At 35.8% G+C, this 28,000-nt stretch overlaps 2 protein-coding genes across 2 annotated transcripts in view; one reads left to right on the plus strand and one right to left on the minus strand.

Moving 5' to 3' along the window:
• Positions 1-24,445, minus strand: part of LOC120333316 (dynein axonemal heavy chain 8-like) — an 85,435-nt gene extending 60,990 nt beyond the window's left edge. The window contains exons 1-27 of the mRNA XM_078119155.1: positions 24,167-24,445; positions 22,106-22,240; positions 20,888-20,975; positions 20,459-20,601; positions 19,978-20,173; positions 19,209-19,372; positions 18,785-18,961; positions 17,704-17,817; positions 16,917-17,024; positions 16,196-16,297; positions 15,557-15,700; positions 15,012-15,151; positions 14,167-14,332; positions 13,591-13,803; positions 12,827-12,949; positions 12,024-12,191; positions 10,736-10,888; positions 8,355-8,524; positions 6,901-7,020; positions 6,064-6,237; positions 5,202-5,381; positions 4,449-4,629; positions 3,723-3,871; positions 2,396-2,564; positions 1,906-2,086; positions 942-1,063; positions 35-210 (exon numbers count right to left, since the gene is read on the minus strand). Of these exons, the coding sequence (XP_077975281.1) occupies positions 35-210; positions 942-1,063; positions 1,906-2,086; positions 2,396-2,564; positions 3,723-3,871; positions 4,449-4,629; positions 5,202-5,381; positions 6,064-6,237; positions 6,901-7,020; positions 8,355-8,524; positions 10,736-10,888; positions 12,024-12,191; positions 12,827-12,949; positions 13,591-13,803; positions 14,167-14,332; positions 15,012-15,151; positions 15,557-15,700; positions 16,196-16,297; positions 16,917-17,024; positions 17,704-17,817; positions 18,785-18,961; positions 19,209-19,372; positions 19,978-20,173; positions 20,459-20,601; positions 20,888-20,975; positions 22,106-22,240; positions 24,167-24,319 (4,109 nt within the window). The 5' untranslated portion in view covers positions 24,320-24,445. The remainder of the gene's footprint in view (positions 1-34; positions 211-941; positions 1,064-1,905; positions 2,087-2,395; positions 2,565-3,722; positions 3,872-4,448; positions 4,630-5,201; positions 5,382-6,063; positions 6,238-6,900; positions 7,021-8,354; positions 8,525-10,735; positions 10,889-12,023; positions 12,192-12,826; positions 12,950-13,590; positions 13,804-14,166; positions 14,333-15,011; positions 15,152-15,556; positions 15,701-16,195; positions 16,298-16,916; positions 17,025-17,703; positions 17,818-18,784; positions 18,962-19,208; positions 19,373-19,977; positions 20,174-20,458; positions 20,602-20,887; positions 20,976-22,105; positions 22,241-24,166) is intronic.
• Positions 24,446-25,475: 1,030 nt separating this feature from the next.
• On the plus strand, positions 25,476-27,703 carry LOC120333330 (transmembrane protein 203-like). Its single transcript, XM_039400733.2, has 3 exons — positions 25,476-25,677; positions 26,679-26,867; positions 27,189-27,703. The coding sequence occupies exons 1-3, from the start codon at positions 25,570-25,572 to the stop codon at positions 27,300-27,302; spliced, it is 411 nt and encodes a 136-aa protein (XP_039256667.1). The 5' UTR covers positions 25,476-25,569; the 3' UTR covers positions 27,303-27,703.
• The last annotated feature ends 297 nt before the right edge of the window (positions 27,704-28,000 follow it).

Genomic DNA, 28,000 nt, shown 5'->3' on the forward strand with positions numbered 1-28,000 from the left:
TTATTGAATATTTCAAACAATTTAAGTAGTCTACCTGCTTTGATAAACCTGCAGTAAATCGCTGGCTTCTACAGGAGTGAGACCTTCTTTCATTGGTCCATTCTCATCATAGGATTGCTGGAATTCATCCGAATCCACATGGAATTTCTCTACCTTGGCGATTAGATCGGCTCGGAATTTTGGTTGCACATCACAGAGCTCATCTTGAACCTGGGATTGAATTTAAAATACAATGTTTCTAGTTTCTCGAATTGTACAAGCATTCCCCATCGGGAAATATCAACAGAGGAGGAGCGGACTAGAGATGCTTTTCAAATGATGGCAACACCCGAAGTACCTGTGATATCACATGTGTTATTGTGCTTCTTTGAATTTTTACTTCCTTATTACTTTTGAAAGGTGGGACCGGCATGGCGGATGTGTCTGATCTAGTTGTTAAATAAATAACTTTGAACAATCTAACAAAGGGTCTCTGACTACAATTTAATAGAAGTTTTGACTATTTGATAACAGCTTTTTCATTTGTCAGATTCGTTTCATCAGAAATATATAAATGTTTTAATTACTATGATAGTGCGTGTGACCTTGCTTTGAAAAAATTTACTCGCAAAAATGTCAAATCCTAGCTCCACACCCCGGCTTATATTAATATCATTTAAAGAAGTGGGGTTAACATGTGTTGGATCGAACCTCGGGGGCTCGGAGTTATTCCAGAGGGTCGGCAAAGGTCATCTGAAACAGTTGTATATAATGGAACTTTTCTATTACACTACCTATGCCAAAATAAATCAATTTCATCGCAGATATACAAACTTGCAAGTTTAAACTCCTAATAAATTCGCTGTGATGGGATTTGATGGGAGCTTACAGAATAACAGAGGGGTTCGGCAGGCTCGGAAAGGTCAAGAACCATTGATTTAAAGCCAAATTTGCTAGTGTACCTTATTAACAAGTGAGAGAAGTTTATCCCAGCTGTATCTCAAGGTATCCACTTTGTTTATCTCATCTGATTGTATCTGTACATTGAACTTCTGCATGATGGCATAGGCTTCCTCAACAGGGCCTGGTCAATAAACAGGAATAATACAGTTAGTACCCAGGCAGCATGAAGTTGATATAAGATAAGGTTTCTAAACCAGGAATGCACACGCCTCTAAGGGTTTGAGAACATTCTCTGAGTATAGGGGGTGTAAAAAAAAATACATCGCAATATACAGGTTGTGAAAGTTATTTTCTGAAGCGCTGTGAATACTTCTGTATTGCGGTAATTTAACTATTCTTTCCTAGTGTGATGATAATTTGATTTCAATCATGATGTTATTATCGTGTCAGATACACAAAAGAATAGGAAATAATGCAATAGTTTTGATATTTACACAGAATAATATTATTATACTTTATTATTTCCAGAATGGGAGTGCTTTAATGATGATAAAAAAAAAGTGTGGAAAAAAAATAATTAAGAGCACTTGTTTCAGGGATTGAAGACTTTAACTCATTCTATTTTAGGCAAGCAATGTAAAGCCAAATATCACTGACGCAGAAAAGATAAGTTATATGTCTTTCTATGTACTGTACAAATATATTCTTCCATTGCAAATAATATCAAGTTGCCCGATACCCAACCCGAACCATTATGTAAATGAGACATTCGCCAATCAGGTTCGCCATTCAAATAAGTTGTCAATAGGCTTGAAAAATGTATCAGAATAAACAGTGTTTTGATTGGTGACTTTGATTGGTATAAAGTGCCAGAAGTCGAGAATGCCAAACCAACAGATGGTAAATTACTGAAATCACAAATTGACTATAATATATATATATAGCTAATATCAAGTATATTTGAATGCTTGGTTTGTTTTGGGCATACCGGTATATAAAATATTCGATCTTATCCAATCTTACCCAAGCTGAAGTCAATCCTTGTGAACTCTGCCTTGATGGTATCCAATGCATTCATGGCTCCCCTGACATCGTCCAAGTCTTTGATGCTTCTGTTCAATCTCTTTGAATATTCGTTGATGAATTCACTCAGTTCATCCATCTTGGTTCGATATTCGATGTTGAGACATTTGCAGAGGCTTACCTGTGTAATATGGGATATGTGAGTTTGGCTGAACAAGGCGCTACACCGGTGGTGTGCAACAGGCGGCCCGCGGTCCCCAACCTGACCCCCCATTTTAGTGTAGCATTTATTAACACTCATATTTTTCCCACCAAGCATAAAATCCTAATCCGACAGTTTATGTTTAAATGGGTAAGGATAGATAATATTTTGGATGGATAATGTATAAATTACAAAACCAAACAATCAATATATAAAATCAGAACTTACAGAATTCAATATAATGGCTATTCAGGTACCATTGCTATGCAAAGGATAAAAATCACAAACCTTCCAAGCCTTTGTTTCCACAGTCAAAGCCGTTTTAATATTATCGGTCTGCAATTGTACAGGTCCAATGTTGAGAGTGTTGGGCAAGGCTTCCACACTCTGATTCACGTCCTCATATTTCATGATCTCGGCTCGGAACTCTGTCAGAAGAGGTTCCGTTGCCATAAACCTGAGATGGAAAGATTGAAAAACTTTAGTATGGCACAAATGTTCAAATGGAAGAAATTTAGAATTTGGGCTGGACAATAGAAGTCTAACAGAAAGAAAAGAATCTCCTTTATTCAAATGCTAAAATATTAAAAACAGATCCAATGTTTACAGAAAGACAGTAATCCTCCCAAAAATAGTAGCAAGTTGCATGATTGCTTGGACAGTGCATTATTTGGACTAGAGATTAGAAAACTAATAAAAGCACACTACTGAGATAGTAAGTTTGAAAAAAACCTTGTTCAATCAGAATGTTAAAAATCGGGGAAAAGTAGAAGACAATAAAAGTCTAACAGAATGACAAAATTCTCCTTCATTCAAATTTCTCATGCTGAATAATTAAAAACTGATCAAATCTTGTTACATGGTGCATTGTATGAGGTGGAAAACGCTTCTAGACAGTCGTGACCATAAAGTGTAATTGACTGACCATTTAATTCCATCATAAAGTTTGATGTAAACATCCTGATATGCTATTGAGTGGCATTAATCAACATAATACTGTGAAGTGGGCATCCAAGAGCCATTGCAAATTTATCAAAAAAATTTTAAGTCATTGCAGAATGATACAGCATCAAATTGAAACGTGAATATCGGTCGGAGACCAAAAACTTATCGATCGAAACTGCGGTTTCTATTCATGACTCTATAGTGACACCGCGTGTCCCATCACTAATTAATCAATAACTCGCTAATTATACAACATAATTCATCCAAAATCAATAGGCTTTTGGTCCGAGATATGATGAATGCACATGCAAAATTTGGAGCAGATTCAACCTCGCCTTCTAGAAATATCGCGTTCATCTAACAGACAAACAAACAGACATACAGACAAATACCTTACATACTTACCGATCTTAAGATCGATAGGTAAAAAGCATTACTGTTTTAGTCAACGAGCACTGAAGGGTGTCAATAAAGTCCCTTTACAATTTCAATCTGTTATGAAGTCAGTTGTGAATATATCTTAACTAACTTTACTGTTTTTTATTCAGTAATTGTTCAAGTATTTTTAATTCATTTAATACATCTGTAAGGGCTAAAACATATAATATGGTATCGATAAATTCCCTTTTCAATTTTAAGACTTTATGGACACCCTATATTCTACACTTACGCTTGTACAGTTGTCTCTCTATCCTCTTCCCACAGCATATGAAATTGATTGAATGGATGCAGCTGCTTAGTGATGGGTTCTCTCATGTTATTCATTGCACTACCATGCATCATCACTAGTTTGGCAACATCCTTCTGCTCTGACACAGCCTATGATGCATTTGTATAAGTGTGTAATGATCTTATTGCACAGATATAGACAAGAGCCTGAATGCATGGATTCTCAAATTGCGACATACAGAGACCAAGGGCTCCACAAAAAAATAGGAATTCCACGAGCCATTCGTTTACATTTTTGAGATATTGACTATAGCACACTGGTTTCCAACCTTTTTAGCGATGATGACCCAAATAAACATTCTGGAGGCTGAAGCAACTAATTGTACAATTGATTATATGACTATATTTGTTATTTGTCATCAAAAAATTTTGGAAAAAATATGTAGATTGAAAGAAACTAAAAATGAATGATTTTTTGATAAATTTGACGCGGAAAACACTCGAGTGTCTGTCAGAAAACACTACTGAAATATGTTGCGTATATTTGATTATATTTAAATAAAATGCATATAATAATATCAGAATCTCAGAATTTGAAAGTAAACTTGCGGAACACCAGACTGTACTGGTAGAACCCTAGGATTTGAAACCACTGCTATTGCATAATGAACTGGCAGATCACAAATGACAAGTGTGATCCTGAGAATATCAGGCATTGTATCTTTACCTTGAAATGATTCTGAAGTTTCTCACTGGGCACAGGTATAAGTCCAGATATGCTTCCTTGCTTCTTTATTGAGTCTCGTTTGTTTTTGTTGGCCGATCCGCTACCTGAATCCTCACTGGATCGCTCCTGGAATCGAATCTGTCCCCAACATATGACACCTCGGCTGACTTCAACAACACATCTAAACGAGAATTTCAACTTTAGAAAATGAAGAATAAAAAACAGTTAACTGAGAAATATAGAACAAATTATTGGGTGTCTTGGTGCCAATTCTTGATACTAAAATTGGCAAATTTGACTGGAAAAATTAAATATGAAGCGATTGTTTTGAAGTAAAATTCAGCATGGACGTTGAATTAGGATTATACCCGATCATGCTAAAGTAAATTTAAAATAATAAAGACAAATAAATAAAAATTCACATGGGAAATACAGATATATTGTGTTCGCATTGATCGCTACAGCCTACAGATGTCTAGTTAGGCTGAAAAGCCCCATGAATCTTATCTACATACCGCTTTAACCTATATATATATTATCTCAAGCAGCAGATAAATAATGATAAACACTACTTTGACAGTTGTACTGTTTTCTACACTTATCTAAAATTAAATAAAACAGTATTAGCTTGAGAAACAGGAGAGATGTAATCTATCACTGATGTGCTAGTATTTTTAATAAATTTTCTAAAACAAAAATTGAATTGAAAGTAGAAATATTATTTGTCACAATGAGTGTACGACAAAAACATACTTTGCGGCGTCATTCAAAGCAGCCTGTATTTCCTCTAAGTTTGGTCTTAGTTCCACATTGGGTATAGCAAGTTCAATGTTGGCATTCAGTAATGGGGCGATTCCTTCCTTCCCTGTGAATTCATCGGTCTTTGCTTTGCTTCCCATCCCACGAGAATACGAGGATTTTGGATAAAAGACTCTGAAAGTGAAATAATAGGTAAATTCTCAACCTGTTTTTTAAAATTATTTATAGCTTAGGGTTTGAAACCAAGATCTTATTAACCTATCTAAGTCCAACAGTCAAACCATTACGGCAGCGACGTACAGAAGTTCTATGTATGTGAGGGACTTGTTGGTCCCTGATAAAAGACTCTGCATGTAAAATAAAAAAAAATCTGGAACTGATCTTAAAAATTATGTTGGGCATATGGATTGGAAGTCCAATGGTCTAACCATCACAACACTAACATATGGGAAATTTATGTATGTGAGTGGCTGGTTGGTCACTGATCTGAATGTAACCTACCTATATTTTTACTTATTTGTTTAATTATACAATGACTCATTGCAACAGGATTGAATATCTGAATCAGAATCTTGATGGTGCCATGAGTCATATAATTGTATGTAACACATTTTTTTATGTAAATTTTTTAAAGATATATAATGTTTGATTTTCTTCTCTTCCACATTATTTACTGTATGACTTAATCACGGGTGCCACTGCTCGTTAACCAGTATTGGTTTATTGCACCTCCCTTGCCTCATTTGCGTTTCTTCATTCCTTTGTTCGAATAAAGTGTATTTTCAGTATGGTGAAAAATAAAATACTGATTACTGAATCTAACAAAACTCCCATGTACCTATATAACACGACCTACCTCCGTTTGATATTGTCCAGTGACTGCTTAGTGCATCTCAGTAACGCATCGACAGTCCTTTGTTTGAAATATTCCACGAGTTCCTCACATTCAATGACGAAAGCATCATCATCGTTGTATTCAACACTGTCCTTGTACTTGGAACGGGCAGAGGTTGACGTGTCCATGGAAAAGCTGAAGAAACGATGAATGTTTATTGATGAGATTTATCTCAACAGACAACATGTTATGTTATGGTACCAGCACATATAGATGTTGGCATAGATATGTGCAGCAATAAACGATCCATGATGACATTTTATCCATAAAAAAGCTCATGGATTGATGAAAGCGTGAGAAATGAGAAATTTGATAAGTTATCTCAATCATGTAGAAAACATGGAACTCTCATTCAATTTCTAATTAAGGCAGTGTTACAAAATAGCTAACCAGTTTACAGTTCTCTATTTAAAAATTTAGCAGGTAGAAGAAGTTGTACCCGGCAATAAAATGGGAACTCATGTAGTATGTGCACCAAAATGGCAAACACCGAAACGTAGTATGTGTACCAGGTTGGGGCTGGGCCATAATTTCAGGTACAAATACTACGGAGTCATTTGACTAGTCCCCGGACTCGTAATAGAACTAAAATAAGGAAAATTAGAATAAAATTAGGGCCAAACCCTAACCTAGTACACATACTTCGATCCGGTGTCCGCCATCTTGGTGCACATACTACGGCAGCAACATAAATTGAGTTGAGTGGGATTCAGATTTTTTCATCATAAAAGGCTTACTAATAACCTTGCTCATAGCAAAGGTAAAATTATTTTACAAAAAAACTTTTCAAAAACTTACACAAAATTTGCTCTTCCAGAATGTTTTGCAAAAACCTGTATCAGATCCTGCACAGCATTCTCTATGTGTTGACTTTTCCTGTCCAAATACTTTGCCATCTCGCTGCAGTGCTCTCGAGCCCTGAAAAACACAGATCAAAATGGAATTTACATAACGTATATTCTTGCATGTAAGCCGAGTTTAGGACTCAAAAAAGTGGCCAAACTATGGGGTAGGCTGATTCGCACATAACTCTGATTTCACTGAAAATTTGGCTTATACATGCATGAGTTTGAATGCACTAATTCTCTTCTGCAATCACGGCATGCTGCAATTTGTAGGGTCAGCTTTTATGCAGATTTATATAAATTCATCATGTTAGGACCATTTTCAGGGGGTCAGCTTATATGCAATATACGTTACTATATACAGTTAGCAATATGCGAGAATTATTACCTATTCCACCAACTTTTGAGTCCACAAATCTGTATCCGTATATGGTGAGAATGCCGCAATAAGAATAAGAATGACTATTCTAAATTATTCATGAATCGCACACGTTTAAATCACATATCAAACATGAGAGATAATTTTGAAATTGCAATGTCACATATTTATCTCAGAGTAAAGTAAAGCTGATAAAATGGCTTGATCATTATGGTAGATAGCCTTCTGTTGCCCAGATTGGGTGTTAGTTTAGTTTATTTAAATTATATGGTCTTGGGCAGTGAATGCGAATGAAGCCATTACTGATTCACATTCTGTGTTTTTACTGTTTGTTTACACTTAGATTACAATGATTAGTTAATTACTTATTTGCCTATATCAGTGGTAGTGGTCAATAAGATATAGAAGATCTAATCCAGGGGTGGGCAACATACGACCCACGTGCCGGGTCCGGCCCGCGACGAGATTTTGTCTGAGCCGCTGACTGTATCCAACCACACTCTGTAATGTGGTCCGACGCATCATTCCTGAAAGTTGCCGTCAGTAAACAATGGTGAAATAAACAATTACCTTAGTGAACAAACAATTGCGTTAGCACACTTGTTAAACAAACAATTTAAGGTCAAAGCACGGCGGTGGCGGTGTGGCTCAACGGGCTAAGCGTTAGGAACACGCTCGCCACCGCACCTCTAATTACTCTAACACAGACCTTAATTGACGGATACTCATCTCAAACATTTTTTGACAATTGCCACACCCAAATTTTGAAGTATAGCTAAAAAATAGCTTAGTGAATTTGTTAAGAATGGATTAAATTTAGTTTTGTTATGACGGTTACTGTTTTCCACTTTTGCTTTTGTAAATGAAATTATGTTCATAAAATGTAACTTTACATGTCACACTTGCATGGCCCACAGTCTAGGCGGACAGAAACCTTGTCCCCCCTGGGTAATATCCTTAAAAAATGCCAAATTCAAACACCACAATCTTGACTAATCACAAACAGTCATCAAAGCATAAATACATACAATTGAGTGAAGTTCTGCAGGGTGTATGTTTTGTCATCTTCCAAGTCAATGAGGGCAGTGGTTGCGATATCTTCCAGCATATCATCAATCCTGGCTTCCTTCAAATCATTCACATCTCTGATGACTCGGTTCAATTGAGAAAGCTCTCTGTTTACGTTGTGGAAGTAAAGCTGAAAAAATAAAGTCTGATTTAGAATACACATTAGGACAGGACTTGTTTGATCCCATGTATTTCCGCAAAATCGAGAGATTTATATTTGTGCTAGTTTTATTTATTGTGTTTCGTATCGAAAGTCTAAATTAATACTATAGATGTATTACTTTGTGTGAAATTGGTGTATTGGGGCAGTTACATCCTGCAAATTCATCTAGGAATATATATAAAATAGTGAGAAAAAATAAAAATGGGGTTGTCAGGGGGTTCTTGTCATCCACAACTCACAACATATACCCACAAACCAGAAGATGTAAACTGCAACCAGAACTGCTGGGCTAGTATTTGACGTCCCATATAAATACAAAATTCTAAAAAAAGCTCAAAGTTGCGCAACATATAAAACCAAACTAGTTAAAGCAGTAGTCTCAAACTCACGGCCCGGGGGCCAATTATGGCCGCAGAGCAATAATTTGAAACCCCAAAATTTTCCCAACCAAGTTTTTATTGTGGAAACCTGATGCGGCCCAGACCCACACAGACTTTGTCTCTAGTGGCCCCTAAGTAAATTAAGTTTGATACCCCTGAGTAGGCTTGCACGTAATTTACGGATTTACGGAATTACGGAATTATTTCGAGTTACGGAAGCGAAGTTACGAATTACGTAAATTCGTAATTATTGGTGGAGCGCTTTCGCGATTGAAACGAGCTCTCTTTAGAGCAGTCAATTCCGTCGATTGTAAAAAATTAAAGTTTAAAAAGTAGAAGAAGTTAGAGTTCCGGTATTCGCAGCTGTTTTTCTCTCTCTTGTTACGCAGATGGAGAAGGCATAACGCGTTGCCATTTACTAACCTATTATCAACTTATCTAGCATGGCAAATGTACATATTAAGCGTAGATATGGGATAGAATTGTGTCGAGACCGATGGACGCCAACACACCTGGTTTCAACTTCTTCGGGTGAAATGACTAAAGAATGTAAGAGACAACTTACCAAACATGGTCTATTTGTAAATGCCGTGATAATTAATGTCGCGCTTATCAAACAGCAATATGACGACGGAAGAGAAATTGCGTAATGAACCAACGCAACTTAGTCTTTTCGGCATCGGGAAAGCGATTCAGACGGCAGAGAAACAGCAAAAAGACGGGATTTCCCATGTTTATACTGCGCGAGAGCCATTTTCTATTACAAAATCTTGATGTACTGTTACCGGTTTTATCGTTATATATCTGTCCGAACTTGGCCTTGTTTTCACAATGCCTCGCACTATTTCGGCCAAATATGTCTTTACAATATCTTTAAGTCTTTACCAAATGCGGCAACTTATTTTGATTTATCGTCGACTCAAATACCACCGGCACTCGACCAAACTTGTGTCGACTTGAGTTAGAAAAGTAAATTAATATTTTCGTGAGTGCAAAATAAATGTCACCAAATGCATTGTTTTGCGATATAACTTTGTATTTTCGGAGAAGGCATGTCATATAAGTACGGTATTTAAATTATGCCAAATAATTAATATTTGATCTAAATTTATCGCAAATAATGTTATAACATTTAGGCCGCGAAATGATTTAATGTAAAATGAAGCATGGTAATCGGAATATCGTAAATAAGTCGACATCAATAATTATTATAAAATGCTAACTAGGTAGTAAAGTCGGATAATGTAAAAAAACGGTACAATAACAAGTCTTCGTCGCGAGGCCATCGCAAGTATAATCAAACGAGAGAATACGCTCGTCGTTGATTTATAAATTAGAAACCCGGAATTTTTATTTAATACGAAACTCGTATTAATACGTTAATATGATTTTAAAAAGGTCAACTATCGTTTCATAAATATATTACCACTTACCAGTGTTGGTAATGATAAAATTGATCACATAAAATTGGATGATAAAGTTGATAAAGGAAAATCAAAGCTAACACAAAAGATAAAAATCAGAATAAAATTAATTTGAATTCACCCCTTGATATTTGTCTTTAGCATCTGTCGCAGGCGTGTAGTACTGGCGGAAATATGAAAACCAAACTGTCCTAACTGTCGATGTCCCATTCGGAATAGAAGTGGATTAAATTGGTTGTTATGATAGGTTTAAAAGTGTGAAAAAAATATCGCAATTATGGGGTCATTACGTAATCGATTTGGCCGTAATTACGGAATTGATTTTTGTCAATTACGTGCAAGCCTACCCCTGAGTTAGACTTTAGTAAACTCACATCGTGGTTCAAACTACTCCATGTAGTGAAGACTAATCCTTGTCTGATTGCAGCATCGACTTTTTTCAAGTGTTGTTTCATTAAAGGTTGGAATATAGTTGGGATTTTCTCTTTTGCTCCGTCGTAATCATTGAGCATGCATTCTAATCGTTCCTGAATTAAATAATTGAAGCAAGGGAATTAGAAACGCAAAAAAAAACATAAATATCATTCAATACAGGATGTCCCTTGCAATGACAAAGGTCCCTTTACAATTTCTATTTTGTTATGATGTCAGTTCTCAATACATCTTAACCAGATTTGTTGTTTTTTTACCGTACTTCATTTAATAGATCTGTGAGGGCCCAAACAATATTCTCTTTGCAATTTTGAAAAAATTTCAAGACTTTATGGACACATATATTAGCAATAAATAATATAAAAATAGTAACAATAGCAAAATACAAACAAAGTTTAAACTAATTTTCCCATAACCTCAGTATTGTGGTTAAGTGAACTAAAGTATAGTTGTAATTAATATCTGTAATTTTTTGGGGTCAAGAGTCAGACTTCTAATGGCGATAACAGATATCTCTTAGAACAGTGGTTTTACGGCGGACGTAGGCAATTATTTGAGGGAGCGCGAAGCTAATTAAAAATGAAAATATTTGTTAGATTTGATCCTACCGGCCTTATTTTGTATATTTATATTTCTTTATTTTGAATATTTACACTCCATCGACGTATTTTCAAAATGTTTTTTGAATAAAACATACTTCTGCCATACTATCTGTTATTTGTAGCTAGTTATTGTTAGCTAGTTATTTTTGAGGTGGGGTGCGAGACCTAACAAAAAGGGGGCAGCCTAAAAAATTTGAGAACCACTGTCTTAGAAGCTCGTAAAGCATTAAATTTAATGACTACCGAGGAATCAGAAGGCTTACATGCACAAGCCAAAGTTTTTACCAACAAACTCTGGTTTTCTTAGATCTGTGACTATGGCTGTTTGTATAAAGCCTTGTTCAGAATGGAGGTGTGAAAACACCTTATAAAAAGGATGATTCAAACCAGGGGTGTACAACCTTTAATACAGGAGGGCAAAATACAAATGACTGCGAAACCGCGAGCCACACCTTTACTTAACATAGGCTTTCTAGTAGTTGCAGGCACAAAAATAGACATTGCAACGCAAAGAAATTACTTGCACATACTAGAGCGCTTCACCACAAACCGCACAAGTTTTGTTTGTGGGCTGCAGGTTGTACACCCCTGATTTCAACACAGATGAGGTGCATGAGCCATGAAGTACCTTAGTTCTTTTTAATGCAGCCTGCTTTCGTAACAGATTGTTGGTTACTTCAGGCACATCCATTTCCATCTTCCTAAAACATTGAGCTTCACGAACCATCTCTGGTATCTGTGGATCGTAGTTGATGAATATCTGCTTGGATTCAGGGTGTCGGACAAGTAGAGTGGCCTGTGAATAAAAGATAGTAAATGGAAAGATTGTTATCAGGTGATTACTGAGAAGATAGGCAAAAATGACCCGAGCAAATATAAAGTGGCTATGTTAATATTGCACATTTGTGACTGGAAATGCTTTGCAAATACTGAAATTATTCTGTAGAGCAATAAGTGTTTTTTTAGACTTCATTGATTATAATATTGTTCACTTCTGATCTGTCGCAAAAGCATGACACTGACTATCTTTTTGCCAATATATACTTGGCTTATATTCTGATAATCCAGAATTAGGATAGGATTTACATATTTATCCAGAGGGAGAGGAAGGTCGATAAAATGGCTTGATTACATGGCAAACCAGGACTCCTTGTTCGGTTACCAGTCCAAGTCCGGTATGAAATTGGTAAACCAGTTATTTGTTTTTGAAAGCATTGATTCAATGGTGGGAGAAGATGTAACCGACCAGTGGTAAGTGAACCACCGTAGGACGGCAGGGAGTAAAGCAATTCTCACACACTTAATTATCCCTGCCAACCCACTCAGTGTAAATAGAAGTGCCATCGCGAGAGTATTCATACCGCTTCGAACAATGCGCGACATCATAGTCTAATACTTTCCAGTTATCTCAGAACCAATGGTGGACCTCACCTGCAGAGCATACTTGATATTCTCAGTTGACCTACACCAGGCCCTATGAAACAAAACTTCAAATTCCATCAGTATTTTTCCCATCCTGTTGTAACTCTTCACAATTAATCTGCCGTCCTTTTCCTGCAACAGGAACATAACACAAGTAAATGCAGGAAACATCAAAATGTGGCTACGCTAGCGTAATAATTAACTTCCTATACCATAGCAAAATGTATGTATGTTTATATGCCTCGCGTAATGAAATATGAGAATGCCAATATTAATAATGTTGGAGATTGGATTACACTAATTATTGCATTACCCTAATAATGCTGTGAGAGCAATCAGATACATGAACACTGACATTAAAAGAAGTTCTTTGTTTAACAATAATCTTTTTCTTTCAATATAAAAAAATAAATATCCAATCCAGAAATGGTATTTGTGAAGGAAATCAAAGACAGACAAACACAAAGTCAGATTCATAAAGAAGTTAATAAAAAGTAATAGTATTTCTACTGATGTTTTAAAGTTATTTCAAGGTCAAAATTCAACCAATTTAAAATAAAATAATAAATTGGGCACACTCATTTTATAAGCTTAAATTTGAAATATACAGTAGAGGAGACTAACTCCCAATCCTTTCTCAATGCCTTTGCGCTAGTGGATTCGTATGTGTATATTGCAAGGATGCTGTAGCTGGAATTGCATAATACAGTAGTACGCTTGAATTTGAACACAAGATATTTTTCAAAAGTTTATCATCAATGAAGTCCACCAACCTTGAGTAAATGTTCAGCATTTTCCTGGAAAACATCCATAGGTTGCTGTATCTTCCTGAACAGTTGACGAGCCCACATAATTTTCCCGGATATTGGCGGCATATCTCGGGGTATGGTCGGTTCGTCTCGCAACTTCTGGTAAATCTTCTTGATCTCTTCAATCTCTTGTCCAAAGCTTTTCAATATCACACTGTATTTTTCCTGAATGTCACCCTGCACAAAAGAGAATAGATATTTCAATACAGAGCGACCCAAAAACTTATTTATATGAAAATGAAACAAATTTATTTACAAAATAACATATAATTGACAAATCATATCCAAAATTAATAAATTTCACAAGATCTTGGGGTATCTAATTTTAGTGTGTGTAGATTCATAACCATTTATACATTTGTGTTCTAAGCAAGCACAAGCTTGACAGACTAGGTTTTTCATTTTGAATGGGGTATACATCACACAGCAGAACTATAACGATTATTCATTTCACACAAAAATAATGAAGAAATAATATTGTACAGATAAAAAAGCAAAGTTATTTAAAAAACAAACAGTCTTCAATGCAAATATACAAACCTGCAAGCAAGGAACTCCAAGTTTCTCAAATCTTTTCAAGAGCAAGAGAGCTTGGGCCGATGATTGAGGTCGATCGAAACATGAATCCATGAATATCTGAAGCTGACATTCCAAATTATAAATCGAATCCTTGAAGTTTTCAAAATCATTGTCAAAGTCAATTTTCCTGAATGCAAAACGAAATTCATGGAATTATTTTTTATATTTAATATGTGACATATATCTTTTATGTCCGTCCCAAGTCTGGGAAACACATTCTGAATGACCAGGTGGTTATAAAAATAATAAAGCAAGTCTCAAATCTGCATTCGAAATCGCCACTATTTGGCATATATGTGGATGTTAATAAGGTTTGGAGCCTCACTCCTTGGTATATATGTGAGATGTTTATGAGGTCCTTTCACTTTTATTATTACTCTGATCAAAGTACTGCACAGGCATAATTTTAGACACAGCCACAAGCTTGGAGTTACTGTCACTGGACACTTTCCAGTTTAGTATACGCTCAAACACTTAAGATCTGGTTTAAAGGGCGCTAGGTGAAAAAAGGCTCAAACTTTTCACAATTTTTCATATCTTCATATTAAGCTGCCATATTACACACTATGAGTCTATGGGGTTGCTTAAAATGCAACATGACATAAAAAATAACTAATCTGACACAGCTTCTGGTTAGGCTGGGCCAGAAGTTTGTCATTTCGGCAATCCTTACCCAAAGACTTAAGCTCTCAGTGAGATATGTTGGATAATAAATATACAGAGACTCAAACACAAGATTCCTAATTAGTGATATCAGCATAATTTAACAGCCACATTAACCACCAGTAGCATACAACAAATCCTACCTGTGATCCAGTATATCATAAGGTTTCTTCTTAGTATTGGTCACAATAGATTGGAATTTATTAGTTAGACCTTCAATTCCTTCAATCTTTGACTCTCCAAGTTTTGAAAATACTTCAATCGTATTCAATAGTTCGGTAATCTATGAAAAATGTTTAGGTGTGATAGTAAACACATAAACATATGGACATTTCAAGTTGTGTAGCTGACCTATAAACAAAACATCCGTCTATACATCATCACAATAGCCCCAAGCAGAGGCGTTGAAATCGTGTGACAATCCATAAGCCCGTCATGGCTCAGCCAGAAAATGGCTTATTTCGTAAAGTATTTGGAACTTGTTACAACACTCATGATCATCCTATGTGGGTACAGAGGTTTGAAATCTTGGTATAAATGTATTAGAATAGAATGTGAAACCAAGCCTTATTATTGAAAACCAACGTTCACCAATGAACACCACCAACATCCAACACTATTACATAAGTTATATTTTGGGTTATAAGCCAGAGAATGTAAATGATGTTTTTTTGAGCTGCTAAATAACCTTATTCAGTCTTTTGCAGAAAGTGTCAAACTTCCCGAAAATATACATCTCAGAGAAATCCATATTTTCATCAGGAGTTTTCTGAAGTTTTTCTTTCATCTTTTGAAAACTGCTCATGTATTCTTTGTATAGAAACACACAATCCTGTGTTGAAACAATGACAATGAATATATATATTTTCAGTTACAGCGATACCTCGGTAGTTAAATGACTCGATATAATTATCCCTGCATGGGATTCAAACCTGCGAACACACTCAGGGTTATCAGAGATGCAGCGATGAGCATGTTCCCAACGCTTAGTACAACGCACCACATAGCTGAGTTAATGATGATATTATTTTAAATTGAGATCACTGTATAGGGCTCCATACTTACGAACTCTAATTGAACAACTTTGTTTAAATCTTTCTTTCTGGTGGGGCATATACCACCCAATTCATTTCACTTCAAGGTGGGCTTAAAAAAAACAGCAAATCAATAAAAACTTTCTATTAGGTGTTCTCAAATTCCACCAGCTCGGACCAAGAAGCCATTGATAACAATGATAAAAAAACAATTTACAGTGGAATAAACAGATACCATGTGTATGGTACCTTCACTAAATGATTTCTGACAAAGCTCCAGAGTCAATACTCACAGCAATCTTCTTTTTAACTTCTGAGCCCTCCTGGTCCCAAATCCTCAGCTGCCCGTTCTGTGTAATGTAGTTCCGACATGCAGCTACCATTTGGTTTGTAACCTGGAGTCATATAACAGGTAAGTATTACAAAAGAATTGGTTAAAAGTAATCACTATATGAAGGGTTCGTATCAGAGATGGCCAAAACTGAACTATGGGATGTTAAATATATTCTTAACATGACCGCGGTCAAGAAAGAACATTTGCCAATATGTATTAATGTATAGTATAAGTCAACTTCAATGTTTATTTTATTAGTTAAAATTTGGAGATATGAGAGAGTTAAACATTCATTTAATTGAGTTTTATATTTTTAAAATTGCAGAGCTTAAAACTTAGGCCTGATAAACTTCAATAGGTCAAAGTGAAAGTTTTCCATGTTGAGAAAGTTTCCTAAAATTAAGAATTAAAATATCAATTGAATTTTAAATATATCCGATTATTTGATTTGATTCAGATATCCTCGGGTGTGTAGATGTATAGTAAATTAGTTGGGCCTAATAGAGTTTTGGGTCATTTTTTTTTTAATTTTCGCAGTTGAATCTGTAATTAAGAATGTCAAATAAATGGAATCAAATTTGACACAATTTATTAAAACAGAAAAATTCAGAACATATATCGCAATAAAGAATTCATTCCAGAATGGCAAACTATTGTTAGAGCTAGAAAGTAGGAATTACCTTTATGAATAGAGAAGTCATTCTCTGCGATGTGTTATAGTATCTCGATATATTGTGAATCATACTGATGATGTTGATCAGTGTAGGGATGACTTCAATCATATTCACCTGAAAAATTAAATTCTCATCAATGCTAGAAAATTTCACCAAGAAGATAGCCTTCACCCAAGCGAAATTCAACGCAAACCTTCATTTGTAAAAGGCTCATTGGGTAGAATTTCCTGGATGAAGTTTTCAGTATGGAATGGAAATTTCCAAACACCTAAGATTTATAGGCCTATTGATATAATTTAATATCTTTAAAGCAAACTCGTCTAAAATTGAGTGCAAAATTCAAGTTCGCAATGATTTTTAGAATTAGTTTTGCAAATATTCTGATCTGTTATTCATCAGAAGTCCATTGTTATTGACTGGTAGACTGAATTCTGATTTTTACGGACCCAAATGAATGTTTGTAAGAAGTCTAGTTTAGTGTAAGGACGTTGATGTCTCATAGCCCCAGGGTTTATATAATTTTTTTTCTAATTTTTCGCCTGTAAAAACGATTATCACGAGCGATTCACAAGTCTAGAATGCTTTGACGTGACAGACAGTGCGATTCAGCCTAGTTTTTAAGTTGGCAAAATAGAAGCAAATGATAACGTCAGGAATATGATTCCCATATTCTACAAGGAGACACAAAAAAAGTTGTTTTACAGCCCAGCATGTATTGTGGCTTGACTGCAATATAAGAATAAAGATCAGTCATGAAATATTCTACAATGCAAGTATTATACAATTGACTTACCGGATCGGCATTGTATAATGGAGTGCATGCTTTTTCCAGTGAATACAGATACTTCACATTGTCCTTTGCCTCATTTGCATGATCAGTGATTTGAGCATCTAGCTCTCTCCACATCTAAAGAAGAAAAAAGAAATTTTCATGTATTCTTTCATTACACCTTTAACTATAAACATGGCCCTGTAGAAGCAACCACTGATATTCGAGCATCTAGCTCTCTCCACATCTAAAGAAGAAAAAAGAAATTTTCATGTATTCTTTCATTACACCTTTAACTATAAACATGGCCCTGTAGAAGCAACCACTGATATTCAAGAAGTATTAGGTTCTTCATAATAATACTTTTGATCTATTTTACTCTGGAGAAAACCATATTCAATCTCCCACTGCTGTGTAAGGAGCTACTATTTTTTGGCAAAAGTTCCTGGTTCGGCATTGCCTAGCTAATTCATTACACCCTTTGAAAATAGTGACTTGCTAAATAGGAAAATATTTGAATTTAGGTTTTAGTAGGTTTTTTGAAGATTTTGCTTCAGTGGGTTTTGGTAGTGAATGATGTTATTGGTAAAAACTTCATATTTTACAATTCAGAATACATAGGATAGGATTTACATATTTATCCCGGGGGAGAGGAAAGCCGACAAGACGGCTTAATCATATGGCGAACCACGACTTCTCGTCCGGTTACCAGTCCAGGTCGGGTATGGGATTAGTTAGCCAGGTGTTTGTTTCCGGAAGCATGGACTTAAGGGTGGAGGAAGCCGTAACCGACCAGCGATTACATGAACCACCCTACGGCGGCGAGGAGTCCAGCAATCCTCTCGCACATGATCATCTCCGCATGAGATTCGAACCTTCGATCCCACGAAGGGTAATCAGAGATGCAGTAGCGAGCGTATTCCTAACGCATAGCACGATGCGCCACACCATCGAGCATTTTAGGTGAAGCTATTTTGTATGTGATAATTTTTGATATTGTGGGTTTCACATGCCACAAACTTGATTTGTCTGTGATTCCACACAAACTGATTATTGCTTGAGAAATCAAAGGTAAAATTAAAGACTTTTCAGTGATATGAGGTACCTTCAGTACTTTTGACTTTGAGGTATGCAGGATACTTATTGCAGCCTTGCATTGTTTTCCTTTGATATGTTCAAGTAATGAATTGAATTTTGACATTAGAAATCTCCAATGCTCCAATTCAGCTAATGGGCCAGTATCATCTGCTTCTTTGCGCATCTGCTCACTTTCAGCCAATACCTGGAAAATATTTTTTTCATATTTACATGTTATACGTGGCACTTATGCATGCTGTTTGCTATGAACAAGACCCTGATACCTAATGATATGAAAGGGGCTGCTATTCATTGGAAGACTAGTTAGAGTACAGCAATCCCTCAGCCAACACAACAATGTAGTTGAAAATGTAATAATTTATTTTATGCAAGGCATACACGAGGCAAAAATACATAAAAGTACTATATGAGCAATCTCATATAAGTCTAACCTGTTCGATCTGTTTGCACCACCCAGAGACCAACTCTTCAAGTGCAACTACGACCTCAGGATCATTGGCAGCTTCAGTGCATTCTTGCGGTGATGAATATTTTGTCAAGTCAACTGTGGTTGATTCACTGAGACGAACTGCTCCGTCAATATTCATCTGAGCACCTGAGAAAAGTATGGAAAATTTTGAATATTACCTGATAAATTTTCCATGTCAAACAGTTTACAGTTAGCCTCGACTACAATAGCATCGCAGGTTTTAAAGATCTCGAGAATGGCGGCCATGCACACGCTTCACCCAATGAGCAATAAATTTGTAATGCTGCAAGGATTGAAGTATTCACAAAAACTGCAACTTCTTATGTATTCATGAATGCTTGTACTAGTTTGAATTAAAAATTCATATAAAAAAAGGTATTTCCCAATTATAAGACTGTTAGTTTGAGCTATTATGAAGAAAAGTAAATGTGTATGTTAAAATGTTCCCAGCCTTATGTAGGTGAAATATTCTGGGCCCCAGCCTTTTTATGCCACTTTTGAGTTTGAGTCTTGATTAGGGTAGGGTAGTAGTCATATCAAACGAGCCAATTTCCCAAACCTAGTGGTTCATATGCATCAATTGTTGCTTGTCTGGAGCCTTCATAGGAGCAAAGTCTAAATAACCCCATTGATTGAAGTTTTATTTTGATTAGGCTAGAATACAGGGTAGATTCGCAACACAATACTGTGATGCTTACTCCAAACTAACTATACAAGCCATAGTAACTCACTGTCCAGGTAATTGACAAAGCTTTCTAAATCATGCAAGAAAGTTTCTCGTGTCTTTTTTCCTTGTGGTGTCTCAGCCAAAGTACCCCAGTTGGAAAGAGCTTTTATAGCAGGGAGATGTACCAGTGACATTATTTCACGAATGGCTGGGAGGAGTCCACCATTGCCTTCCACATCAAGGACGGCAAAGTTTGTTTCCTGAAAGAAATAGGCAATGATGAACTCAGGAAAGTATATGGATGTATATGTGAGGTGACGAGACTTCATCCGATCAGTAAACAACATTCACAGCCCCTACTCCAAGGAGTAGACAAAAATATGTAAAATTTTCACCTATAATTTCGGGAATCCAATATAAATATTGTTCATGATCATGATGATTAATTTTGGATGAAACTGTTCCTAATTATGGTATACCAAAACCAAGAATTCATTTTAATGTACAATGAAAATATATAATTTTAATTGTATTCGCAATATCACCTCATTTGCATTCCTGACACTGAGCTGTGCATCTCCCTTTGGTTTGATAAAATAAAGGCATTGTCCGGTTAAAGCTTCCTTGGTTCCATCAGTGATGAAAATCTTCTGAAGTTTTTCAACTTTCTGCATCGTCCTTCCAGATTCTGGCAATAAGAAAAACAATAAACAACAAAACTATGAAAAGTAGTGGTTTAAACCAAATGGTTTATGGCAGGTTTCTCAAAAAATTGAAATGTTGTAACTTAACTTGAATGCCTGAAAGGTCATATTAGACAAAATCAGAGGACATTTCTCGAAATTTTGTGTATTGCCTTCCTTATATATATATATCAAAACATGACATAATGTTATGTGTAAACAAGTGTCTTAAGCATAGCTAAATATCTGTAAAATGTACGATATTCTTGTGCCCAAAAATCGACAACTTACCCAGTTTAGGAGGTTCTCCTTCCTGGTAATAAAACATAAGAGTTTTTCTCCCACCTTTTCTGATAAAATCATCCAAAAAGTCAAGTTGCTGAAATTTATAATAATGTAGTTGAAAAAAGTCAAATAACACCACCTTCTACTACAGTACTAGTAATTATCATAAATGAAATTTTTTTATTAAAACGAGTTTACGGTAAAATCAAGCAATGAACGCACTCTCACTACTATTATTGTCAGGTAGGCTTTTTTCCATCTCAGCCAAGTTGTAATAAATAGGGAAAGTTTATGTCAGATTGGTGAAAACATAGCTGCTTGTCCAGAGCCTTGTTTGGGGTGAATGCATTAAAAAATTAATGAAATTTTGAAAGAATGTCCTGAATGTTTGGATATTTATCATTGTAAATAATATGATGCGAAAAATCATAATTCATCATTGAAAATGCCTTTGCAATAACGACCAACTTGCATTGAATTTGATTACCGGCATGTAACACAAGTATGAAGTAATCATAACGAGCTCAACAACTAAGCTGGCTCAAATTTTTCATATTTTTATTGGGATAGCCAGACGAAACGTCGCATAACTGCCTCTTCTCAAGTAGCAAGTACCTGTCGCGAAGGAGCTAATTAGAAAGGATTTTTTTTTCCAAAATCATGAACAGATGCGAATTGATGTTGGATAAACACATGTCCGCCCATAGTCAAGAGTTCCCAAACTTTTGAAATTCACATCGCGCTTACTTTCTGTAATTCGCAACTTTAATGATGCGATACGCGAGTTTGCTATTTGAGCACATTAATTAATGATCCTAACGCGAATGAAAGTCTGATATCGCCGATCGTACTTCTCTCTCTGAGTTCAATTCCAAACAATATTTGATCGTTTACGGCAGCGGTTTCCTTTTTGTTAATTATCAGGAATAAAACCAAAGGCACACTTACACACAAAAAACTAAACGACATAGAAGGGTAAAATGAATTTATTGATTCTTATACACAACACAATATTTAAAATAAGAAACAATAAACATTCCTAATATATCAATATGTAAAATATTAGTCATATATTAGTTATTACGATTTATTTGTGATGTACAGGCAAGGGTGTTTTTGACATTGGGCGTGACGCGCTAAACATTCTGATTGTTTGTTGATTGGCGATTAATATTTATTTCTGGAATAAATAAAAGCAAAGATATATTTAATATAAACGCTTACTTCAGCTGAGTCCAACACAAAATCTTCCACATAAGCATTTTCCAATTCCAAATGATCGGCAACGTAGTGAACGAAGTATTTGTGTGTGGCTGCCAAACGAACTTTACGCTTATCACGATCCTCGCGATAACGTGCCTGAGTGATGAGAAAATTACTTTAAATTTTTATTATTTTTTTAAACTTAACTTATTTACAAAACTGTTCCCTGATAGGCTACGTTATTATATTTTTCTATGGGCCACGTTGCGGCTCTTCTCCGAAATTTGAGTCCAAGTTAGCTAATTCAATTTCTCCATAAAACTTTTCGTTAATAATAGAACAAACTTTATGAAAAGAGATGACCGTTATTTAAATCCGTGGTTCCCAACCGCCGTTCCGCGAAGCTTTTTTGCCGGCCAGCGAGAGATTTCGTCGTTTTGTTTTTCTGTCGTCTCAATCGATTTACCGATACCGAAAAGATGAAGTTGCGTTGATTTATTACGCAATTTCTCTTCCGCCGTCATATTGCTGTTTGATAAGTACGGCCCGGCGACGTGTAATCACACTTTTCGCTTTCCCGGTTTCGATTCATCGCGAAAGCGCTCCGTTAAATCTCGCAAGAATCTTAAACCTGAAAATCAGCATGTGTGCTTTTTTCTTTATGCATGCTTTTCTTGATCAATAAGACGAAGTTACGTTGGTTTAATACGCAATTTCATATCCGCCACCATATTGCTCTTTGATAAGTTCGGTATTAATGGCCTGGCGACGTCTTGGCGCCGAGTAATCACACTTTTCGCTTTATCAGTTACGATTCATGGCGAAAACGCTTCGTCAAATCTAGCAGGATTTAGAAACCTGAAAATCAGCATGTGTGCCTTTTCCGTTCTGCATGCTTTTCTTGATTAATATTACCATACAAATAAAAGGTTATGAATATTTATTTGTTCATTGAACCCGAAAACTGTCAAGAACAGTATAATATTCCAGAGCTTCACCTTGACACTCAGCGAGATATGAACTTGTTGCGGTCATGCAGGCGGCCACTAGACGCGCAATTAAAGCACTGGCCGCTGAGACCTTTTCCGAGTGATGCACGGCAGGATTTTGAGCCTGGTGCAAGATAGCAACGACTTTATCATTGTAGTATAAATTCGTTCTGTTTGGGGAGTCGATCAACGGCGTAAGAATTGATATGATGAACACGAATAAACCTCTACTTCACAGTCCAGATTTATAAAGGAATCACTGTCACAATTCATTCTTAAGCTATCTTGGTAACGAATACTCATCGCTAAGTTATCGAGCAATCAAACTGTTGTTCAAATTTTCAACCAGTTACTTCTAGCTTTAATTAAAACGAAGCAAATAAAACAACTGTGAGCCGCTGCAGAGCTAAGTGTTACAAAACCCTCTTTTGATGCCCCGTTTGCAATCCTGTATTGGAAACGAAACAGAAGCAAAATTCTCACTGGAGATGTTTATGTTTGTACATGATTTGGCATGGGCATGTTTTTTATGTGAGATGTGTGCCTTTTTACGCATGATGGGCGCCCAGCACTGCATTTTATGACGCAAATATATGTTATTATTTTATATTCCACCCATTTCAATTTTTGGTCGGCACATTATTTGATAGTTTTTCCTCACGTTTTGAAGTGTGCCTTTTACTTCTAAAAGCATAGTGATTGCTCGACATTATGCAAATATAAGTTATTATTTTCTGTTCAACTCATTTCAATTTTTGCCAGTCCGCGAGTAGACTAGTTACATATTATTTTATTTTACCGTCCGCCAGGGTAGAATGGATGGAAACCACTGATTTAAATGACATAGACTAGTTACCATCACCTGTTACAGTTTAGTCATGTCTTCACTTTGAGGACTTGCCTGATCGCCGATACAATAATAAAACTCACAACGTTAAATATGATATATGAACTTGTTGTTACCTGCGTTACCAGCAGTCTAATAAACTAAAATAGCTTAACGTTACGCCATTGAATGTCAACATAAGTTAAAGGTGTTCAATTGCAAGTTTCCAATGGAATTTATTATTAAGTAGGCTAGAAAACGACAAACCTGTTTTTCTTTCAAAGTTTCCGTGTAGTTGTACACATTTCCGGCTAAACTTGCTCTTCGATTTGAAGCTGCCGCTCCTTTGATTTCTCGAAGCCGTTTGGGAACGGTTTGAGGCTTCTCGCCAGCTGAAGTTGACGGTAAACCGTCCGCCATGACTGGGCGGTTTAAATTTTTCCCCGCTATCAGAAAAATAGAATTTTTCTAACAATCGGTGGGGAAAACAGATAGAAACAAACAAATCCAGCGGCGTCGGAAAATTTTCTCAAGAATGTTTTTATTTTGAAATTTGCAGACGACAATCGAAGAATCATGGTATATTCTTCCGCAATTTGAAAATGCAATTTATAAAATACAACTCTTAAATTTATATTTCTAGGCCACTTTTAATGCCCATTCATTATATTCAATACATTTTGAATTTTTTTTAAAGTAAATTACATTAGAAGTACTTGATTTTTAAATTTATTTCGAACTAAATTTAGCGGAGGAACACCTTTTTGGCAACTGTATTTAACAAATTTGTTACGTCACAACAATTACATTGTTATCAAACAATGTAATTTGAATGAATTCAAAATTTTAGTGTTCGTCATAAAACGTAACCCACTTGCCAGATACAGTATTGACTACTCGGTTTTAACACAGACGAATGCGACTAATTTGGTGAAACAACTCGGGGCATCTTCTCTTATATTAGCATTTATAAGCATTAATTCAACATAAGCGTTTTATGTTTGTAAAAATATTTATTCAGCTTTGAATGTTTCTGAAAATCTGGCATAATTCGAGATTTTCACCAACGATTGTTAGTGCCAAACGATTATCGCGATTTCTAATGATTAGCTAATGGGTTCGCGCAATGGTAAAACAATAACCTAAAATCTGAAAGAAAACTTTCATATTATCGCAAGGATCTGGAATCTGGTCATATTTTAGCACGATTCTGACCACTGAATCGAATCATTTAGGTAGGGGTTGTCAAGAATACTTCCTGGTAATGCTGTTTATCACTTTCTTATTTCACAAGTTAAATTGAGGCAATGATAAAATAAACATCTTCATCGATCAAAGCTGATCGTACTGAAGCTGACTAAACGTTCCCACAAAACTGAAAAGATTATTTATATGAAAACTTTGCTACAAAAAGTTCTTTTTTACAATAATTTATTCTTGCTGCCCTGGTCGGTGATTTTTGTGCATATACGTCACTATTTGATTAATTTCCATAAATAATTTCTAGCAAAAGTCTGTTTTCGCGAAATTTTATTCTCGCCAATTACCAGCGAGGGTTTTCGCATAAACGGCACTATTCCATTTCCTGTGCCTCTGCGAATACGGTTAGCTCCGCTTCTTGTGACAGTGTGACGTCTGCTCAGCGCCGACTATTCCATTGAAAGAAGAAAATGTTACTTGCTAACAAGGATGTTATAAAATGGCTCGGATTTTCTTCTTTTGAAATTTTTATCCAGCTATCATGCCTATTGGTTTGCACCATTCTCATCATGTGCAAGGTATGTTTAACTTATGATTTTTCCAACAATTTGGGATAAAAATTATACTGGTATCAGTTTTTACTGTATAGTACCAAGGCGAAAAAGGGTTTATTTAACCGAAAAATATTGATACCGGTAAATGTTCGATTATACTTCTAAAAATTCAACATAAATTTAACAGATATACTGCAACTTCAATTATCTGTTTTTAGAAGACTTGTTGAATAGCAAGCAATTTTTTTTTTGACGTTTCTTAAATAATTATTGGTATAAGTTTTTTCGACTCCATAATCAGCATAACAATACATTTGACAGATAAAAACAAATGGCGGCGGCGGTGTGGCTCAACGGGCTAAGCGTTAGGAATACGCTCGCCACCGCACCTCTAATTACTCTGCGTGGGTTCGCAGGTTCGAATCCCATGCAGGGATGATTATGTGCGAGAGGATTGCTGGACTCCTCGCCGTCGTTGGGTGGTTCACGTAACCGCTGGTCGGTTACGGCTTCCTCCACCACCAAGTCCATGCTTCCGAAAACAAACAATACAGTAAAAACTAATCCCATACCCGACTTGGAATGGTAACCGGACGAGAGGCCGTGGTTCGCCATATGGATAAGCCGTCTTATCGGCTTTCCTCTCCCCCGGGATAAATATGTAAATCCTATCCTATCCTATCCTAAATAAATAAAAAATGATTATGAAATCAGGGGAGCAAACAAAACCTTAGATAAGGTTTATAACGTACAAAATATAAGATGGAAGGTTTTGCCAAGAGGAAGTGGTACGTGTTTACTCACCTAAAATTATTAAGTTATTTCACACACGCTCACATGCACCCACCAGCCACACACACACATAACCACTGAGAAGTTATTTAGGAAAAAAACGCGATAAATAATTATTTTTTGCCTGTAATAAATAGTTCCCTTCCCCTTCACCCAATCATTGAAATATCAATAATAATAAAATAATTACAACAATAATAATAAAATAATTACAGATATGTTCATCTTCATAGGTTGAACTTGAAAGCTTTGCTGACATATCATGGTGGAGGATTTTCATTCCAATGTTTGCTGCGGATGGAATGACTTTATATTTCAGCACCATTGTGTTTATTCGTACTTTTCATAAAGGAAACCACAAAGAAGCATTTAGAAGAGTTTTGTGGGTTTCGTTACTCTTAGTGCTGCTGTTCTTATTCAAGGTTAGTCTCATCTTAGGAATTGGAGTGTGAGATAGAATTCCTCAAAGTTTTCAGTTTTAATAAGTAACAGTCATGATTAATCGATTTCTGGGTCCAATTATATCTACATTCAGATTTATATAACGTTTTTGCCACAAAATAAATTGAACAAAGCAATATAAATCTAAATAAAAGTTTGGTTGAGGAGTGATTGGTCTTGTTATTAAGTGATTACAAGCAATCCTCTATTTCCGATCATGACCTTTCGGAACCCCATGTGAAGCAAATTTAACAATACAAAATTATTTTTACAGATGCTTGAATTATTTTTTATATTTACAGATGCTACTCTGCCAGCTATTAGAAGGTGCAAAAAAGACATCAGCAGCCGGCGTCATGTCACCTTTATTCGTTCTTTGGGGTCTGCTCATAATAAGAGCTTGTAAAGTGACTTGAAACGCTATACTACGAGAATTCTGTGACCCGAAATGCGATCAGTTCAGGCAAAGGGGCCACAATACTCTGCTTCAATATGGCCTTGGTTTGGCGCCCAGTTTCTTCAAATGGAATAATCGAATAACACTGACTGCTGTCAATTGGCCAAATGATTTACAAAATTGTATTCAGGACTTCACATTTAATTTAAGTGGGGCAACCCCCATTTCTGCGATATGATGGCTCTTGTATCTAATCTCTGATAATTATCTATTTCTATAATCAAATTATCAGATCTTTTAACTAGATATTAAAAACCTTGGGTGTCGCTGCTCGATAACCAGATTTGGTTCTCCGCGGCTTCCCTAACACAGTAAAATTGTATTATTACCTCTATTTTGAATACTGTATGTGATTGTTTTTTACTGGTTGGATAAAATAAACTAACTTACAATCTACAGCCCATGAATTGGCTATACAAATTATTCTATACCTACAATAGGTGAAGGGCTATCATGCACAAAAACTACAGGATTTATTACAATCTACCGTAATTAACATGCTGCAAAGAAAAATATCCAATCCAACTTTGTTTTATATATATGATGTCTGTGTTGCAAACTGCTTTGGTAAAGTTTATTGGATGTGTCAGTTCGCTGTCATATGCTTAAAATTTAGCAAGGAATTTTACAAATATAGATGACCAACTAATTTTGTTT

This window comes from Styela clava, chromosome 13 (genome assembly GCF_964204865.1).
Source record: "Styela clava chromosome 13, kaStyClav1.hap1.2, whole genome shotgun sequence".
NCBI lineage: Eukaryota > Metazoa > Chordata > Ascidiacea > Stolidobranchia > Styelidae > Styela > Styela clava.